This window comes from Rhizophagus irregularis, chromosome 19 (genome assembly GCF_026210795.1).
Source record: "Rhizophagus irregularis chromosome 19, complete sequence".
Lineage (NCBI taxonomy): Eukaryota > Fungi > Glomeromycota > Glomeromycetes > Glomerales > Glomeraceae > Rhizophagus > Rhizophagus irregularis.
Genome location: NC_089447.1, coordinates 1269700 through 1289711, shown reverse-complemented (window position 1 = coordinate 1289711; position 20012 = coordinate 1269700). Strand labels below are relative to the sequence as shown.

At 27.1% G+C, this 20012-nt stretch overlaps 7 protein-coding genes across 7 annotated transcripts; 2 read left to right on the top strand and 5 right to left on the bottom strand.

The window, feature by feature from the left end:
• Window positions 1-51: 51 nt before the first annotated feature.
• OCT59_010820 (26S protease regulatory subunit 7) lies at window positions 52-2682 on the bottom strand (the record flags this gene model as incomplete). The annotated part of the gene is made up of 17 exons (XM_025316472.2): window positions 52-238; window positions 320-348; window positions 417-464; window positions 544-605; window positions 679-740; window positions 813-847; window positions 930-1008; window positions 1072-1195; window positions 1262-1362; window positions 1437-1588; window positions 1663-1831; window positions 1896-2035; window positions 2112-2203; window positions 2268-2349; window positions 2418-2455; window positions 2535-2576; window positions 2655-2682. 17 exons carry the CDS (start codon window positions 2680-2682, stop codon window positions 220-222), a joined length of 1302 nt encoding a protein of 433 aa, XP_025180384.1. The 3' UTR covers window positions 52-219.
• A 152-nt stretch (window positions 2683-2834) lies between these two features.
• On the top strand, window positions 2835-5463 carry OCT59_010819 (uncharacterized protein). Its single transcript, XM_025316473.2, has 13 exons — window positions 2835-2917; window positions 2987-3003; window positions 3098-3254; window positions 3328-3431; window positions 3493-3674; window positions 3734-3806; window positions 3873-3958; window positions 4034-4324; window positions 4392-4447; window positions 4518-4551; window positions 4621-4772; window positions 4843-5098; window positions 5172-5463. Exons 1-13 carry the CDS (start codon window positions 2895-2897, stop codon window positions 5376-5378), a joined length of 1638 nt encoding a protein of 545 aa, XP_025180385.1. The 5' UTR covers window positions 2835-2894; the 3' UTR covers window positions 5379-5463.
• An 18-nt stretch (window positions 5464-5481) lies between these two features.
• On the bottom strand, window positions 5482-6575 carry OCT59_010818 (uncharacterized protein; the record flags this gene model as incomplete). The annotated part of the gene is made up of 4 exons (XM_066136121.1): window positions 5482-5534; window positions 5609-5814; window positions 5911-6181; window positions 6251-6575. The coding sequence occupies 4 exons, from the start codon at window positions 6573-6575 to the stop codon at window positions 5482-5484; spliced, it is 855 nt and encodes a 284-aa protein (XP_066000781.1).
• Window positions 6576-9854: 3279 nt separating this feature from the next.
• OCT59_010817 (uncharacterized protein) lies at window positions 9855-13123 on the bottom strand (the record flags this gene model as incomplete). Its single annotated transcript, XM_066136120.1, has 12 exons — window positions 9855-10167; window positions 10226-10268; window positions 10333-10380; window positions 10444-10467; window positions 10536-10950; window positions 11017-11207; window positions 11473-11510; window positions 11594-11739; window positions 11817-12019; window positions 12095-12101; window positions 12171-12239; window positions 12824-13123. The coding sequence occupies 12 exons, from the start codon at window positions 13121-13123 to the stop codon at window positions 9855-9857; spliced, it is 1797 nt and encodes a 598-aa protein (XP_066000780.1).
• Window positions 13124-13458: 335 nt separating this feature from the next.
• Window positions 13459-13914, bottom strand: OCT59_010816 (uncharacterized protein; the record flags this gene model as incomplete). The annotated part of the gene is made up of 1 exon (XM_066136119.1): window positions 13459-13914. The coding sequence occupies one exon, from the start codon at window positions 13912-13914 to the stop codon at window positions 13459-13461; it is 456 nt and encodes a 151-aa protein (XP_066000779.1).
• A 2102-nt stretch (window positions 13915-16016) lies between these two features.
• Window positions 16017-17536, top strand: OCT59_010815 (uncharacterized protein; the record flags this gene model as incomplete). The annotated part of the gene is made up of 3 exons (XM_025325606.1): window positions 16017-16748; window positions 16809-17039; window positions 17108-17536. 3 exons carry the CDS (start codon window positions 16017-16019, stop codon window positions 17534-17536), a joined length of 1392 nt encoding a protein of 463 aa, XP_025180387.1.
• Window positions 17537-18046: 510 nt separating this feature from the next.
• Window positions 18047-18651, bottom strand: OCT59_010814 (uncharacterized protein; the record flags this gene model as incomplete). The annotated part of the gene is made up of 2 exons (XM_066136118.1): window positions 18047-18358; window positions 18646-18651. 2 exons carry the CDS (start codon window positions 18649-18651, stop codon window positions 18047-18049), a joined length of 318 nt encoding a protein of 105 aa, XP_066000778.1.
• Between the last annotated feature and the right edge of the window lie 1361 nt (window positions 18652-20012).

Genomic DNA, 20012 nt, shown 5'->3' with positions numbered 1-20012 from the left:
ACAAATTTGTCTTTTCTTTTAAAACTAGGATCTTCGGATTATCAGATACTTATGATGAAATGTCCATAAAAGGAATAACTGAAATGTATTTTTTTTTTATTTTCATGTTAAAAAAAAATCTCGTGTACAATATAAAAAGCTAGAACATTTTAAAATGCGATAATTTATTTCGTATATAAATAACTATTTTACTATATTTTTCCATCTAGAATAGCACTATTAATTGTAAGTCATATATCTATAAATAAAAATAAAAATTTGATCAAACATCTGTACTGAAATAAAACGAAATATCACATAAAATACAAACAAATAATACCTCGGAGTAGACGAGAATTTTGCATACGACTGTAACGTTATAATAGAAAATAAGTAAAGAATATTAAAAAAGATACTGATTCAATTCTAAACGTTACCTTTATAACTTTATTAACAGCTTCTAGGAAGTCTTTTTCTGTCGCAACCTGCAGAATTAAATAAAATGTGAATATATTACAATCACGTAAGATTTATTTCAGTGTTGTTAGTTATGAATCATAGTACCTTTCTTCTAGATCTAATTGCAAACATTCCAGCTTCTGTACACACACTACGTAATTCGGCACCTATTATTCAAAGGTAATATTCAATATAATTTACCATATATTTGTACTTTGTTAAACCAATTTTTTTTCATACCAGTACTGTTTGGGCAAAGTCGTGCTATCAGCTCATACCGGATATCACGCTCAACCGACATGCTAATAAAATAATTTATTAACGAATAATTTTTTTATAAAATAAACCGATAAAGAAATAATCTGATTTGGTACCTTTTAGCATGGATTTTTAAAATATGTGAACGACCCTATCAAATAGTGTTAATAATATTAATAATATTGAATTCATCATCAATTACTTGATACCGAAGAATATATAAAGTTTATTACCTCTAAATCTGGTAATGAAAATTCCACTTTTCGATCCAAACGACCAGGACGCAACAAAGCTGGGTCCAAAGTATCAGGACTGTCAAATAAATATTTTATTTAATATTTGTTTAAATAAAAAAATTCCTTTCTAGTTATTTACCGATTCGTTGCCATTAGAACCTTAATGTTTCCCCGTGGATCAAAACCATCTAACTGATTGATCAACTCCAGCATAGTTCTTTGAACCTCATTGTCACCTCCAGCACCATCATCATAACGTGCACCTAATTATTACCTGTAGTTATTATTACCATATTCTCTAAAGGAAAAATTTTAAATTAAAATTGTACCTCCAATTGCATCAATTTCATCAAAAAATATAATACAGGCTTTTTTAGTTCGTGCCATTTCAAACAATTCACGAACCATACGTGCTCCTTCACCAACATATCTATTAATCAAAAATCAAAAATCCATTAATATAAAAAAAAACATTATTACTGGTGGACATAAATATATAACTACTTTTGCACAAGTTCGGAGCCAATAACACGAATAAATGTCGCATCTGTTCGATTTGCAACTGCACGAGCACATAAAGTTTTGCCAGTGCCCGGAGGACCATATAGTAAAACTCCTTTAGGTGGGTCAATACCCAAATTTACAAATCTTTCAGGCTATAACATTTTCTTTATTAATATATCTTTTTCTTTAAGTTAAGGAATCAACATCACAGTAAAATTTACAATACCTGAAGTAAAGGCAGCTCAACGACTTCTCTTAATTTCTCAATTTGCTCTTTACAACCTCCAATATCACTATACGTGACATCAGGTTTTTCCTCTACTTGCATCATTGTCACAGAAGGGTCAATCTTTGGTGGTAATGGAATTTGAATCTGATACTTATTTCGATCCACACTAAAAATGGTATATCTATAAATTTACGACCAAGTTTCATAAGGCTTGAAATACTTACACTTACCCAACACGCATTCCTTCTTCTATATCCGTCGGTGATACACGTTCACCTAACGCAACAACAAACTTTGCTATTTGTTTTACATTAATAATATATTTGGCATCCTCACCGTCAGCTTGAATGATTTTAGTACAACGGGCAACCTTTGGATTTATTCAATAAGAGAAATAGAAAAATAAGCTAGTGAAACTAGATAGTATTTAACCAATTACAATTCACCTGTAAGGGTTGTTCTTCTTGCATTCTTTGTTTGTCAGCGGGGATATCCCAAAGATTTGGTGGGGCAAGACCAGTATCTGATTCCTTGACACCTTTTCAAAAAAAATCATGAGCGCACTAAATTTTTATTATCTTAATTATAAAATTGCATAGTACCTATTTTTTCATTTATTCGTTTTTGAATATCCTTAATATCGCTGTCAGTTTTTTTCAGTTCCTTTGCGTAAGGACCTTGACCCTTATAAATAATGAGCTGTAAGCTTAATAAAAAAATAAAACTAATCGAATATTTCAGCAATAACTTACATAAGTTTTCAAAAGTGCAATGTCTCCTTCATCGAGTGCTATTGCACGTAAAGAAAAAGATCAGGTAATAATTTATCAATAAATACTTATCAAAAAGGTTAAGAAATTTAAACACACCAACAATCTTTTCTTCCTCTTTTTCTTCAATATTTTTATCGTCTACAGAAATGAATACTCCGCATCAATTTCAAACTTTATTGTAGAAAACGTATACAAAATAATTTATCGATAAATTACATTTTTCCCAATTTTCTTTTGGCGGCATATTGGAAAAAGTATGAAATTGTTCAAACTGATCAATCGCGTGTATAACGAACTTAACGTAATTTAATTACGTAAGTATAGCATGTGGCGCAGTCAGTTGGGATCGTCAAGCGTAACTATTGGGCGAGTTGATATTTGAGCCTAATAATTTTTGCTGAAAATTGGAAAAAAATATTTTAAAATATCTTGATAATTCACTATATTTCTATAAAAATGGGCAAAGGAACGGATAAAATGTAAGTTTTCTAATTGTTATTTATTTAAACTCTCTTACATGAGTCTGATGTTTCCTGATCGAAATTTAGGTACATTACGCATTCCGGTAAGATTATCTATTTGTTTAGTGAACTTGTGTTTTTAGGCGAATAGATCATTTTTGATGTTTAATTTGATCAAATTGATCATATTCAATATAGAATGGTCCGGAGAATTTGGAGGGATGCAATTTGGAGGAATTCAAGCAAGGAAGAAAACCGAAGTTTTTAAAAGACTTCCATTTTATTGTTGTTCGCTTTCCTTGCAGCCTTTCGAACATCCTGTATGCACACTTGATGGTATTATATTTGATCTAAGGTATTAAATCAGAATTTAGGACAATCAACCTATTATCATCTCTACTGGTTGATCATTTCTTTTTATTTTATAGACATATACGTCTGTATTTAAAGAAGTTTGGAATAAATCCAGTAACTGGTGAAAAATTAGAAGCGAATTCGTTAATTAGCCTCAATTTTTTAAAAAATTCTGAAGGTGCGTTATTTTCGATATAAATATTTTTAAAAATGATTTGAATATTCATAATTTTTTTTAGGCGAATATCATTGTCCGGTAACCTTTAAGGTATTCAGTGATCATACACATATTGTTGCTATAAGGACAACTGGTAATGTATACGCATATGAGGCAGTTGATCGACTGAATATTAAAGTAAAACATTGGAAAGATTTATTATCAGAAGAACCTTTTACAAGAAAAGATATAATAACTTTACAGGTATTAATAAAAATTTTATGCATCAATTCGTAAGTTAACTATAGTATTTATAAATGCAGGATCCTCATAATCTTGAAGCACGTAATTTGTCAAATTTTTACTATCTTAAAAACAATTTAAAGCTAAAAGACGGTATGTAAATTTATAAGAAAGTAATTCGATTCGGTTGCGAATATTTAACTTAATAAAATTTTCTAGATGAATCATCAAACGATCCTTTAAGTGATATAAATTTAAGTGCCACAGGTTCAGCAGGACGTATTCTTTCAAAGATTTCTGGCCAGGTACGTATATACAAATAAGTTCGCATCAATTATTTAATATAATAAATCAAATCTTATTTCGCTTTTACCGTTTAGCAAGATGAATTGGCAGAACATGCAAGTGCCGAGGACAGGCCTCTGAAGAAAACTGCATCTTCAACACCCGCCATAAAACCAAAATCCAAAAATGTTCCATATAATGCTGCATCGTATTCGCGTGGATTAGCAGCCGCATCATTTACTTCTACTGCGATGACACCAATAACTGAAAATGAAAATGCGCTTGTTGATGAAGAAGAATTCATGTTTAAAGAAATTAAAGAAAGGGGCTATGCACGAATCATAACTAACCTTGGAAGCTTGAATATCGAATTATTCTGTGATAAGGTATTACGAAAATATTTTGTTGGAATTTGACTTATGAATTATTGTAATTTGAATAAATTTTTTTAAGGCACCGAGAGCTTGTTATAATTTTATAATGTTATCAAAAAAAGAATATTATAATGGGTATGTTCTATATCATTGCGTTTGCATTACAGTATTTATCTTGTAAATTAACTTATCTGTTATTGTTTAGAACGATCTTTCACCGTAAGATAAAAAACTTTATGGTATTTATTAACTCTCTCGCTTTTCATTTTGAATGATTTGATCAATTTTTCGTTTATTATTTTGCCTAGATTCAAGGTGGTGACCCTACAGGTACAGGGAGAGGAGGTGAATCATATTGGAAGAAAGATTTTGCAGATGAATTTAAACGAAATCTCTCACATAATGAACGTGGGCTCATGAGTATGGCCAATAAAGGAAAAAATACAAATTCATCTCAATTGTATGTATCATACTTTAGTTCTTTCAACACTCTCAGAAAGTCTTATGATTATTTATTAAAATACATTTAGTTTTTTTACCTTTCGTCCGTGTACTCATCTGGATAACAAACATACCATTTTTGGAAAAATTGTTGGAGGAAAAGAAACTTTAGATAAAATGGAATCAGTGCCCACAGATGAATCCGACCGACCTTTACAAGAAATTAAAATTGTCAAAATTATCACCTTTGTCGATCCATATGAGGAATACAAAAAAAAATTGGAAAAGAAATTGAGTCGACAAATCGAAAATGCGGAAAAGAAACCGCGAGGGAAAACAGAAAAGGTTTGATTATGTCTATAAAAAGCATTTTTAAAAAAATTGATTTATTGAAAATTAATAATATTTTAATAAATAGGATACAACTACATGGTTTGGCACGAAATTAGCGTCATCAACTGAGACAAAAGATAATGAATCAGTTGGTGTGGGGAAATATTTGAAATCAGCTACATCTTCGACGTTTAAAAAGCGGAATTTTGATAATGATGAATTAGATACAGAACCCATTAAAAAGAAATCAAAAGCTACAGGTTATAATTTTGGTGACTTTAGTAATTGGTGATGAATTTATATGTATACTTGAAAGTTTTTTGTAATAATTTTTAATCATAAGGAAATACAATTACAATATAATTTTTTAAATGGTTAATAGAGAAGATTTTCGATTAATATTTATTCTCGAAAATAACTTGAATGCGTTCTTCGTTGTTTGTTGAATCTGTTTAAATAAATAGAATATTTTAATTAATAAACATCATTTTTTTATACTGTTAAAGCATAAAAGAACGTTACTTCCCACTTCCTCGATTGGAATCTGTTTGATTCTAGAAATTTCTGTTGCGCTTATAATAATACTATTTGGCTCATTATCGACTCCTTTTGTGGGACCTAGCGCCGGAGAATCCGTTTCGAGCAAAAGGTTTGTTAATGGAATTTCTGCTGCTAATTTTTGTTTTTGAGGCGATCGAATTATTGAAGGTGGAATTGAAAAAAAAAATCTAAGCAAAATAAATCATAACAATTATTAAATTTAATATAGAAAATATTTATCAAGATTCATGATAAAAAAATAATGAATAATGAATAATCTATACCCCATTTCGATTCCTTTTCTAGCATATTTTAATTGACCATCAAAAGCATGCATTACTACTTTTCTTGCGCCATAATCTCGCAAGCAATCTAATGCATGATGACCAGCACTACGCGAATGAACATTCAAGGGAAGATCTAATTGAAGTGAAAGCGCTATATGTCGCGCTAAAACTTGTCGTTGTATATTTTTTAATTCTTCAGTACTAAGATTCAAATTAGTATTTGAATCAATTGCATTTTTTAAAATATGAGGAGTAAAGTCCAAACCAACTGAGAAAGAAAATGAGAACTTTACAATTTTATATTATTTATATTGATATATGTTACAAATAATAATACCTTCTCCAATTCCAACTAATTCAGTTGACTTCTCCTGGATGAATTCAAGGATACTATTAGCTTGCTCTGTACTAACTAAACTCATTGCTCCTACTGGCTGCACAGGATGTAAGCCTGCGCAGGGTTCAATCATTTCTCTTAATGAATCAGATAGTGTTCCATTTTTCAAGCCTAGTATACTTTTTGCATCTTCCAATGTTTCTGAAACAGTAACTATTGACTGTACATTCGCAGTTTTTGCGCGTGAAAGTATTTCTTCAATCGGCGTATTCGGAAAAGAGGAAGGATAAACGTGTGCATGAACATCTATTAAGTATTGAAACATATATATAAGTATTTTAAATTCTGTTTCAAATGGTTGAGTTGTAAGTATTCGATCTACTAATAATCAAAATAAAAATTTTAATTTTACATGTATATAACCTTTTAAATTTGTATTTTTTTAAATATATTGCTGGGTTCTAATTAACCTTCTATTTATTTTATTTTTTTTTTTTGGAATTACAAATTAAATTGCATAGTATTTATTATTTTTACTAGTTTGTTATGTTATTACCAGTGGTTATAACAATTAATTTTTTATTATAAAAATACCATCATTGGTATTACATTATAAAAAAGTTATTAGTATATCAGAAAAATTATATAAAATTAACTAGTAAAATGGAAAATCAAGTCATATGGGCTGATTTATGGAATTAAGTTTTTATATTCAAAAAACTAACTTTATTAAGCAAATGCAAATACAAGTTACATGAAAATGATACCAGCTGACATAAATAAAATTGATTTAATTATATTATTTTTTGATTTTTTTAATAATATCATTAAAATTGAATAACTTAACGTGTATGTGTGTTAGATGAATGAATTTATATTCATTAGAAAGAGGTAATCAAGAGCTATCCAAAAACCAAATATTGCATGAATTGAATCATAAGTTGCTGAATAATTATATTCAATATATTTATTTTTAACTTTGATCGTTAATATCTTCATATTTAGTAATTCGATCTGAATGATTTTATTCGTTCAGGTAGAGTAGGTTCTGGGCTTTCATATGAATATAAATATATGTATTTAGCATGCATGTACGCCGAGATATTAACAATTTTGTTAATTGAATAAAACTCTGTCACAAAAATTTTTAAAATTATAATTTTTACTAAAAGATGATCTTTACAGGTATTATTGAGCTCTTTTTACTTTACTATTTAACAAGGTTTTATTTGCTATTTCTGTTTTAAATTGAATAAATTAATAAAATCAATTTTAAAAAGTAATTAACAAGTAGAATAAAATCAGTATAGTAAAAAACAAAAAAAAACATCTCAAAAACTCTAAATCACAACTCACATTTTTATTTTGTATATATTTTTACTAAGAAAAAGAAGGCACTAAGGTTAAAAATAAGATTTTTTTTATTAATATAAATTATTAATATTTGTTTTCTTACTTACTAATTAAAAAAAACCTGCCATATATGCCTATAAACTTTTCTGAATCACCTAACAAAAATCTGATTGAAAAGTAATTGAAAAGTAATTGAAAAAAAAAGTAGTTGTCATTGTTATTTTTGAATAAATGTTAAAAAATTTTTTTTATTTTTTGATAGATTTAGATCATCTGATTATATAACACATATAATTTAAGCTTGTAAAATATAATTCTTGTTAAAATGTGCAAATCTTTATGAAAATCTTAATTTTGGCTAATTCCACGAATTGGTGAATATGTTCCCAATATTTATTTTATTTTATTTTAATAATAAAAAAATACAAATATTCAGACACAATACTATTGATTAAATATACAAATAAGAACAAATTTAAACCAAACTGTTGCAATTTCAATTATAGCAAAAACAAGAACAAACGCCTTTTAAACATCTATAATATATAACTGTTTTTTAAGTTGTAAATAAAATGAGAATTGGAGGTGAACACAGGTATTTTAAATACAATACAAACTAATTTAAATTATTAAACACTTTTGTAAAAGCAATAAAATTTATGTTAAAACTTCTTTCATTAGCAAATTTAATTAGATATAATATTATGTAAATTTATACTTTTGTAATATTTCATAAATTTATAGGATCTTTAAAATATTATAATTTTTACAATATAAAAATTCTGCAAAATATCTGATCTGATTTGTATTTGTGAATCAGATTTGAATTAAATCTGAATCAAATTATAAAATTTATAATTTATAATTCAATCAAATTAAAAATATATAATTAATTAGAATCTAATTGGAGATTTAAACTGATTTACAGATTATCAGATTTCTTAATAAAAAAACAGGTCTGAATACTTTAACTAAAATCCTAAAAGTTGAAATATTTTTAACTATCTGAATAAGAGTGATTTAGAGCTGTTTAACAGAAAAATAAATTTTTACATAAAATTCCTTAAAAAAATCACTGATAATAATCAAGATAGCAGGCAAAAAAGTGTACAAATTCTTTTTAACAGATATAAAAAGGCAAGTAAAAATTTTTTTATTAAAAGAAAGTAATATAATTTGAAGTTTACTGGATTGCCTATCATCCAACATTATTTACTGAACCATAAAACTAGTATTAGTGTACAAATGACTTATTTGGTTATTTATGCTAAAAGTTATTTGCTGATTTAACATTAGGCCTATTAGAATACAAATGGTTTAGGGAGCTTACAGATATTACGTAATTATCAAAGGGGGGGAGGGGGGTAACTAAAATCTTACGTTACACTTAATAAAATATATAATTTATAAATATTATAATTTGATTGGTTATTAAATCTGACAAAGGGGGGAGGGGAGTAAGTTTATATTAAACTGAATATTACGTAATATATGTAACTCCCCTTATTTAGTTGCAATGATATTCAGATAGAATGACAGAAAAATTAATAATAAATTAATATAATAATCAGAGACTATTATTAATTTTAAATCTTTCATGTTAGAATTCTCAACTATATCAAAAAAAGTAAAAGAATAGAATAAAAAATACTTGTGTAGATAAGTATTTATTTACCAACTGATTAATGAAAATATAAGAAATATAATTAGGAAAATAAACAGTACTACCAATATTAGAACTTCTACATTAAAAAGAAATATTATTATTTATAAGATCTATTTATTGAAACTGATTTTAAAAAAGCATTAATTGCCGATCTGTCACTTAACAATACAAAATTAATTAGTAAATTCGTCACAAATCCTATTATAAGTGACGTCATTACACATATTTTGGCTCCTATTTTGTCCCATTTAGTCCAATGCTTAAAATGTAACAATAACTACCAATTAAAAACGTGAACCGTGAACAAGCCAAAACAAAAAAAAAATTCATCGTAGATAAATAATTCATCAAGTTTACCTTGGGGGAAGTCACCATTCCAGCTTATATTATATATAGTTTTATACTTATTACATACGAATTTCAAAAATTTTACAAATTTTTTTTTTATATAATAAAAATTTTATAATAAATATATGTTTTTATAATCAAATGAAAGCTTTTTCAATTGTTTTTTTTTTATTTTTTTTTCATGATTTTTTTTTATAACATACAAGTTAAAGCTATTAATGTCGAATTTAGGGACTATTATTTTGAGAGTGCCGCTTCTGTAGCTTGATATTTTAATGCTGCTGCATATCTACTAATCCAACCTTGAATTGTAGAAACTTTTGGTACGTCCTGTTCTTCAATTTCTTCTGTTTCCACATATTTTAACAACTCATCATGCATTTCTTGTGCATTGAGTTTATCTTGGAGATTTATATTACCATTTAAAGAAAATAGCTCTAACAAACTTTTGACCTTCTTTGTCATTCTTTTTCCACTTCCCTTTCTTCCAAAAATTTGGTTCTGCTTTAGCGCCCATCCCTTTGGCAACTGAAAATTTTCGTCTATCGAACTTATAAAAAAGCATCAATAGGTGTTATTAAAGAAGAGCATTTACATTCAATGCTTACTTTGCAGTAGGATGCTGCCAATTTGGATTTCTATTTATATTAGCTAAGAAAATTATGTTAGTATTTCATTTATAAAAATATAATCAGACATATATAGTAATACTTACACGAATTGTTTTCAGTATCGCTTTGATTATTTGGCTGATTTGCGATATCTATTGTGATGAAAGACATCAGGTAACTGTAAAATCACATTGTGTAATGCAATTTTTTCTTACCAATAATATCGTCACTAACATCAACTAATTATAAAATAATATTAGCCTATATATTGTGAAATAATATGTCAAAATGATTAAAAAATCAATACCATTTAATTGAGATATGGGTATTGTCCAGGTTGAAGTTGCCTGAGTGTGTATTGATAAAGTAGGCTGTGGCTGCACAATAGGACTATCACACAAATCAGAAATTACAGCTGGAGAAAATTGAGACCAAGAGCCAATGTGTGGAAGAGAACGAGCTTGAATGAAGCCAGCCAATAGTCCTTCAGTAGGCCATTCCCAATAAAAATATTTTGAAATTCCTGAAATTGTTTTGACCTTAGGTTTCTTTTTTTTTCTTGTATTATTATTCATTTGTTCAGAATTTTCGTTATTTTCATTTCTATTTGGCTCAATATTTGCAAAATATGTACCAGCAAGATTCTTTCCCACCTCTACTATATCTTGGTCTCCTTTTATATCATATCCAATTTGAATATAACGTTTTATTGTATGTGAGATCTAAAATTAAAAGAAAATGTAAATAATTAAAAAATTTTTATCACTTTATATAATCGAAAAACTTACCGAAGTATGGTGGGAATCGATGGTTGTTTTTGCTTCACCAGATTCTAAAAACAACCAACTACGAACTTGTATTTGGTACCAATCATACCAATATGCAACAATTGACATTAGTTCAGAATTATGATAATGAGGTCCATTATCAGAGATGACACTTATCCATTTTGGCTTTTTTTCTATTGATCCAAAAACTGCTTCAAAAGAGAATGCAGTAAATCATACGTCTTGTTTTGTATCTGTAGACCAATGATCATATGCACATACATCTAATTTCATTTCATCATCTTTTTTTGTAAATATAAGAATCGTATGAAGAGTCCAGCCCCTTTTTCCAAAAAATTGTTCTTTAGTTTCACGTGCAGATTTTAGTAGAATCCTCATTTTATAATCCACTACAATTATTGCGCCATCCTTATCAAGTTGTGCCAAAGATGATTTGAATTGTGCATTTAAATATACCTTCCGGACTTGATGGGACAGGTAATATTTGAGTTTTTCTTTAATTTAATCAAGATTTACTTTTTATTCAGAAGAGACATGTGTGTTCAAAAAATTAAAAAATTCAAAAAATTCATCACACTCAGTACAACGTGAAATATGATGATATTTGCATTCTTCAAATGCATATAGATGTGATACAGTGCCATCTTGATTAATCACTAGTTCTCTTTCAAAATTTCTTTTCATATGCCTTCTCAAATTTTCTATACGACTAATGATATCATCCTAATAAGCAGAAAATTAGTTGTTATTAGTTGGTTGGGTTTTCTGGTAAGATTTATTTAAATACAAAAAATATTTACCAATCTTTTTTTGTCATTAAAAGTGCTTCGCGCAATTGCTATTAGATCTTGAAAAGCTTCAAATCCATAATCATTACATATTAAACACAATCCACCCAGGTCTTCCCGATATTTAATATGGCTACAATCAGCTAATCGCGCCATAAATGAAGTTTTTTTCATTCCATTTGGGTATGTTTCTTCAAATTTAGTCCATAATGCTTCTTTTTAATCTTGCAAATATAATATTGGTAAATTAGTTTTGGAATCAACTTTATATGAACTCATGGTTACATTACTTTTGTCCTGAAAAAATAATTCAAATTCTCTTTCTTTAATTTCAGACATATGATGAATTTTTCATTTTAGTTTTACAATAGCTATTGCACCTGGACCATTAAGTCTAGCATATTTGCACGCTGAATTTATAGTATTAGGGCTAACCTATATAATAAAAAATAATCAAGAATGAAAAAAAGATAAAGAAAATAATCAGGCAAAGGAAACCAATCAGGAACAAAAGGAAATGAAAAAACTAATCAGGAGTGAAAAAAATGAAGAAAATTGATCAGGAGCAAAAAGAGATGAAGGATATCAATCAGGAGTGAAAGAAAACGAAGGAAACCAATCAGGAGTGAAAGGAAATGAAGGAAATCGATCAAGAAGTGAAAAGAAATGAAGAAAATTGATCAGAAGCAAAGGAGATAAAGGAAATCAATTGGAAATGAAGAAAATTGATCAGAAGCAAAAGAAGATGAAGGAAATCAATCAGGAGCGAAAGCAGGTAAAGAAAAACTGATCAGAAGTGAAAGGAAATGAAGGAAATCGATCAAGAAGTGAAAAGAAATGAAGAAAACTGATTAGAAGCAAAATGAGATGAAAGGAACGATCAGGAGTGAAAGGAGGCAAAGGAAACTGATTAGAGGCAAAAGGAAATGAAGAAACCCGATCAGAAGCAAAAAAAATCAAAGAAAAAATTGCCAGGAGTGAAAAAAAGTGAGTGAATTGTTCAAATAATAATTTTATACCTGAAGTTTTTCACAAAGATCATTATAGCGAAAGTTTTCTGCTATTATTGATAAAATTCTTATTTTTCCATCTATACCACGTCTATTATTATCCAAGGCACTTTTGAAACTTTTCCAAAAATTCATACTCTTATCTATAATTATTGGAGAATTATTTTTTAAACAAATTAACCCAGCATTATATAAATTCAATAAAGTCTCTTTATCAGCACTTGGATCTATTGCTCTACTCCAAAATTCAATATTTGATTCCTTCTTTTCAAAAGGTGTAACATTGGTACACCCACAAGCTATAAGCATAGCTTTTCACGCACATAATTCTTTATGATGAATTTGATAATCAACTGAGTAGATATTCTGCAATGCTTTTGGAATTTGAATAATTGTACTTTTTTGAGATAACTAATCTATAAATAAACTTTGCCAATTATCCAATAATGCCATTTTTCCAGTTTTTCTAGATTTTATATGACGATCAAATGCTTGCTGTAAAATTTTAAAATTATTCCATTCATCCACTGTGCATATACGAAGAATATTATTTTTAGGTGAATTTTGTAAAATAGTTTGTACAGATGAATGCGTTATTCCAAATAAATCAATCCCATCAAATTTTTTATTCATACCACTTTTTTCTACACGTTAGTTGGAGTTTCATCCTCAAATTGAGCTACTATATTTGATTCATAATAAATTCTAAGTATACAGGTGTTATTTTCAATTCGTTGTGAAACAAAAGAATGCTTTTTTTGAAATTTTGTTAGAATTGAAGAAGTAAAACCATTTCCTGCACCACAACATCCATTATTTTTTGAATAACCAATATTTGATACTACAACTAAAAATGATTGTATTTTGATATATATTGGAAAAAATGTTACATCTTGCAGCAACCTTTCTATGATTTGATCATTATAAAATCCCATTATTGCTGGTCCAGAATATTCAGTTTTTTTACCAAAAATTTCTTGATATAATGTAGTTATTGCTGTAGAAGCAGATGACGAAATTTCAGTACTTTTTTCTTTGCAACTCTGGTTCAAATGGACTTGTAGTGTTTTGAACGATAGAAATAATAAAAATTTCTCCATTAAGCTCACAGGAAACACGCATATGAAGGCAAAAAAGTACAATTAATTGTTGAGAAGAGGTGTTTTTTATAGTTTTTTTGTCTTTTAACATTTTTTGAAACTACCAATTTCGCGCAAATATGCCATAGTGCAATTCAGAAGATAAATTTCCTTTTGCTAACAATATTGTAGGGTATTCGTATTATTGGAACATCTTTTTGAACTGGGAAAAACACCATTCAGAAGCAATAGTAATCGATATGTAAAATTGCGATGAAATTAATTATAGATTGCTGATCATTTTGTATTGCTGAGTGGCGGATCAGCAATTAAGAATAAATTTAAAGATATATAATACTTCATCAGAACTCCACTTACTTATAAGATAGATCACCCTAAATTTAAAGTAATAATTATATATAAATTCTTTGCAGATTTTAGTATAAAAAGAAATTGAAATTTTATGTTATATTATTATGAATTTTTTAATTTTTAGCTAAATTAACCAATAGAATTTAAGAAAAAAGTAAGGTAAAAACTATTAATAAAGGGCTAATTTCTACAGTAACTTTTATTATATTAAGTAAATGGGATCTTATTCTATCACTATATTATATTTCTTATATTAATTCAAAAAAGTAAATTTAATGAAAACTATAAATCAAATAAGAACTTAATAACTCTAACAACTTTAACAACCTTATTTTTTAATATAAATATGGGTTCATTTAATAATTATTTAAAAGAAATAAAATAAAATTCAAATTAAGAAATGATCATCTAATTATAAAATTCACAAGTAAATTACTTCCACTAATTATTATAGAAAAAAGTCATTTTATTGATAAATAATTAATATTTTAAAATAATTCATACTTTATAATTTCATTTATATTTAAAATATAAAGTTTCATAAGAGGTAATCTTATCTTTTAATTCTTTTACATGACAAATTGGAAATCTTTAATTCTGATTTTTATTAAAGAGTATTTTATAATTCAAAAGATTTTTTTTTATTGAGAGGTAAAATAAAAAAATATAATTAAGAGAAAATGGACTATAAGAATTAGTGTTCTTCATAAGCCATTTTAAGCTAAGCAAACTTTATTCAAAAGAGCAAACCTTTATCAAATTTTATTAGCTAAAATAATAATTAATTAATTAATAAGACTTGATAAAGTTGAACTTTTTTAAGTAAGACTTAATTGGCTTAAAATAACTCATAAAAAGCATTAATAAAAACTATATAATTAGTAATAATAGTATTATAAAAAAAATTGCAAGCTAAAGCTCTAAATAGTCCGGATTGGTCTGGGTTAGGGAGTAATCTGGGACTGGATTAAAAAATTAGTTCATTTCAGTTTGGTCTGGTTTACATTAAAAAGAGAATCCAAAACCAGACTAGACCGGACCAGTTATTTTGGTCCGGTCCAGTCTGGTCCTATAATAAAAAAATGTTGCGCATTTTTTTTATAATAATATATTAAAAAAAAATGTTTTTGCACTGTTTTTTCATTAAATTAATTAAAAAAATGTTGCAAAAACGTTTTTCTAATTAAAATTACTTTGAAAAAACATTTCGCAACATTTTTTTATTAAATTATTATAGAAATATTGCGATTTGCGAAAACATTTTTTCTATAATAATATATTAAAAAAAAAATGTTTTTGCAACGTTTTTTCATTAAATTATTATAGAAACGTTGAAAAAATGTTTTTTTTTATAATAATATATTTAAAAAAAATGTTTTCGCAACATTTTTTCATTAAATTATTATAGAAACGTTGCAAAAATGTTTTTCTATAATAATATATTAAAAAAAATGTTTTCGCAACATTTTTTCATTAAATTATTATAGAAACATTGCAAAAACGTTTTTTCTATAATAATATATTTAAAAAAAATGTTTTTACAACATTTTTTCATTATCGCCGTTTTCAAAATGGTATGCGCAGTCAATATGTGATGTGAAAATCGATTCCTGATTGTGAATATCAGAATGATCAACATCACATGATTAAAACAATGAGATCAACCAATTAAAAATTAAAAATTTTAATAATCGAAAAATTTAAACTCGCGTTTTATTCATTTATTTTAAAAAACGCGTCTCAATTTAACAATGACTCATAATGAATACCTCATTGGCACTTGCTTTAGCTGTAAAAAATGTCTCTATTGTGGAGCTGAACTTAGTATTCAGAAAAAAATGTGTTTATGTGATAAAACTATAAAACCACACAAAAATAACCGAACTGATAAAGTAAGAAATGTATTCTCTCGAATTTTAAAACCTGACTTGCCACCCAAACAGCTTGAATATATTCAAGAGAAGATTAATTATTTCAAATATTCCATAAATTTTAACACAGAGTTTAAATTTTCTTTCTACTCTGCCTGCAATAGTGCATTTCAAAGAAAAAAATCTAAAACTGCATTAAAAGCTTCTACTTCACATAATGTGGATATAGAACTTGAAAACAATTTGGAAAATAATATTAGTATTGATTTGGATGAAAAATCAGAAGCAGAACAAATTATTTCATTCAATTTGATGATAAAATCATCTACTGGTCCAACATTGCCATCTAAATGGGTAGAAATAGAAGCATCATCACTAGATGATATTCTTGCATGTGTGCATCAATACGTTGTAAAATTAACTGGTGATAAAGAGATAATGCATTCAGATTACTTAGTATCATATAAACCAGAAAAAGCTGAAGGAGTTGGAACACAATTGATGGACGCACAAGATTATAAAAAATTTCTTTTGGATTACAAAAAATTGTTGGATAAAAAGAAAAATATAGTGATTTTAGTATCTTTAAAAAAGAAAAAGCAGAAGAGAAAGGTAATATTTATATTCAATTGTGTATACAAATAATTATTTTTAATTTTATTTATTTAATAGGAGATTTCAGATTCTGAAGAATCAAATGATGAAGAGGTCAGTGTACATAAAAGGAAAAATGCAGTTCCAAAAGTAGATGATTTTTCTGCAATTTTACAACAAGAAGGGCTTATAATTCATGAATTAAGAGAGCAATACAAGTGTAATCAACATGGTGCGTCATGTTTTGTTGATGATAAAAGATATATAAAGCTTACTGCGATGCATTTTCAGTGCTGGGCTAAGGAAATTGTAATTTTTATTTTTTTTTTATTGTATTATAATACTGATATAAAAATTGATCATCAGATTATTTTTAGATTCGAGGTACTACAGATAATACTCAGGTGCCAAATTTACCAATTTTTTCACGATCTAACAGTGTTAAAGAAAAGCCCAAAGTATCAACACCTATGGTTTCCAATTCAGATCATAATACAGCGCCCATTTTTTTTGCTTTTCCATCACAAATGATTCAATCATTTGTGCAAAATCCAACTACAAGTAGTTTACCAAATAATGTATTATCATTTTCAAGACAACAACCAGTTCCATCTCTTGATGAGTTTTTTGATGAATTGTCAAGTAAAAATGAAGAATTTTTAAGATTTAAAAGTACTTTTGAAGATGAACAAATTACTGTAGATCAAATTTGTGATCTTACCGATGCTGAATTTGATCAACTGGGTATAAATAAAATTGGATGGCGTAAAGCATTTAGAGCTGCAGCACAACGTTACCATCAATAAATATAGCAATATATATAATAAATTTATAAATTTATAATTAGCGTAAAAGTATGTAAAAATATAATAAATTTACAATTATGATGGTATAAAAATTTATTGAAATTGAATAAAGTTCTATTTGCAATCTATATAATTTTATTTACATATAAATTGAATCTTTATAAAATTTTGCAGCCATTTGTGGAGTAATTTGGGAACATGCTATTAAAAGAGGATATTTAGGATTATTACATGTATTAACAAAATCTCTATACTTTTTTAAAAAAGATTTTATAACAGAAAAACAAGATTCAATGGGATTAAAATCAGGAGAATAAGGAGGTAGGAATTCAACACGACCACCAAATGCTTCAATATAATTTATAAGGTCTTCATCATGATGAATTCGTGCATTATCAAGAACAAGAACACTTTGTTCAGCAGGATACGAATTCATTTGAGGCACCTAAATGTAAACAATAAAATTATAAATAATAAAATTAAAAATAATTAAAATAAAAATTATCATTCTTAACATATCACATTTGAAATTACAAATTCTTTAAATTTATCTTTCGTACAACTACCTTCCATTATGTCGACAGCAATAATGCCTTGTAAAGATAAAGCAGGTAATATTGTATATCGAGTTCTACGTACAAATACAGTTTTTTTGGTTGCAAAAGTGTTTTTGAATGAATACCCATATCCACGAGATAGAGTACGGTTATCTTTAGAAGCTTCATCCATAAATATAAGCTGCTCAGGCCTATAATCACGTCCAACCTTTGCAATAAATATACTTCTAAGAAGTTTGTTTCGTTCCTGAGCTGCCCGATGTAACTACAAAACAAATTACAATAAAACAATAAGATATAATAAAAAAAAAATAAATTTATAATAGACTAAAGCTCACTTTTTTCCTACTGATCCCACAGTAAAATAAAGATCTCCAAAGTGTTGCAATAGAAACTAACTTTCCCGTTTGCAACTCAAGTTCCCCTACAAGTTTATCTAAGTATCAATCCACTTTGTCTTTAACTAATTCTCATAAAATCTGAATTGTTAATACAGTTAGTATCAATCTATATTTCAATTTGTTCGTATTTCCTTTTGTTTATAAGCAATACCTTCATTTCGTCATGAGAAAGTGTCTTATGACGTCCTGGTGGTTTCTGCCAAGGATTCACTACTGTACCCCATTTTACATATATTTGTAAAACTTTATTGACAATACTTCTGCTGATATGCAATAATTCAGATATTTTTCTTCGACTATGACCATCATAGTAGAGATAAACAATCCGCCACTTCAAATCTTCACTAAAAGTACGAGCTATAAGTAAAACAAAATGAGAATCTCTTAAATTTGAAAAATCACGTAAAAATCGTGAACTTTGAGCGAAAAAAACTCCAAATAGTATATAATAACTTGGCCTAAAATTTAAGGAGAAGTTGTATATGAACTCTATAATGCAAAAACTGTTCAAGAATCTTAGGAAATCTCTAAAGTAAACGCTTTGTTTATATCATGTTTAAAAATTTTGGGTGGAAATCAGGTTTTTTTTTTAGGTTGATGATCGTCACTGCGCATACTATTTTGAAAATGGCGATAAGTAAAATATAAAAACAAAAATATATTATTTATATTTTATTTAATTTCTTATTGACTATTAATCCTAGAAATGCAATTTTACTACCATTAGATTCATCTTATTGAGATAATTTCAATGAGCTACTATATTTCATTCTTTCTGATCATTGGATCAAAAGTTAGCAAACTGCCTGATTGGTAACAATTTAGTAACCAATTAATACCTGATTTTTCACTTTTTAACTTATATATGTCAAAGAATTTGGGTAACAAGAATCAGGAGAGTAGATCTTTTGAAAAATGGCACACCATTGAAAATCTTAAAATTATTGAAAAAGATCCATGTTTTATTATTCCTTTATTTTTTTATTTTTAGCTTCAGATTTTGTATTGCGGTTGCAGTTGTAGTAAGTCTTTTAGACACTTATAAGACATAAATTAGAAGAAAAGGATTCCCTTTAAGAAATAATATTTTCTAAAAGTGCACTTACTTCCCTAGTCCCAGAATTCCAAACTAATAGTATATATATAGTTATTCTATAGTAGACAGGTAGTTTAGTTTTTAATAAATTGGTTTAATAATTTAATTATTTTTTTTTTTTTTTTTTAATGATCTATATATACTTTATTGATATTAAGTTCATATACCATATAAACAATTTAATGATTTAATTATATATATCTTAATATTAAATTTTACATTTCTATTCTAATAAAATTCCAAATACGTTGCAACCAAAAAAAAAAAAATAATAATTATATAATTTTAAATTTTTTAAGCTGATTCTATATATATTATATAATCTGAAATTTAATTAATAAAAACTCATGATTTTTTATATAAAGTACTCTAATGGGTTTTGCTGGAATTTCCTTATAGGTGTAGACTGAGAGAAGAAAACC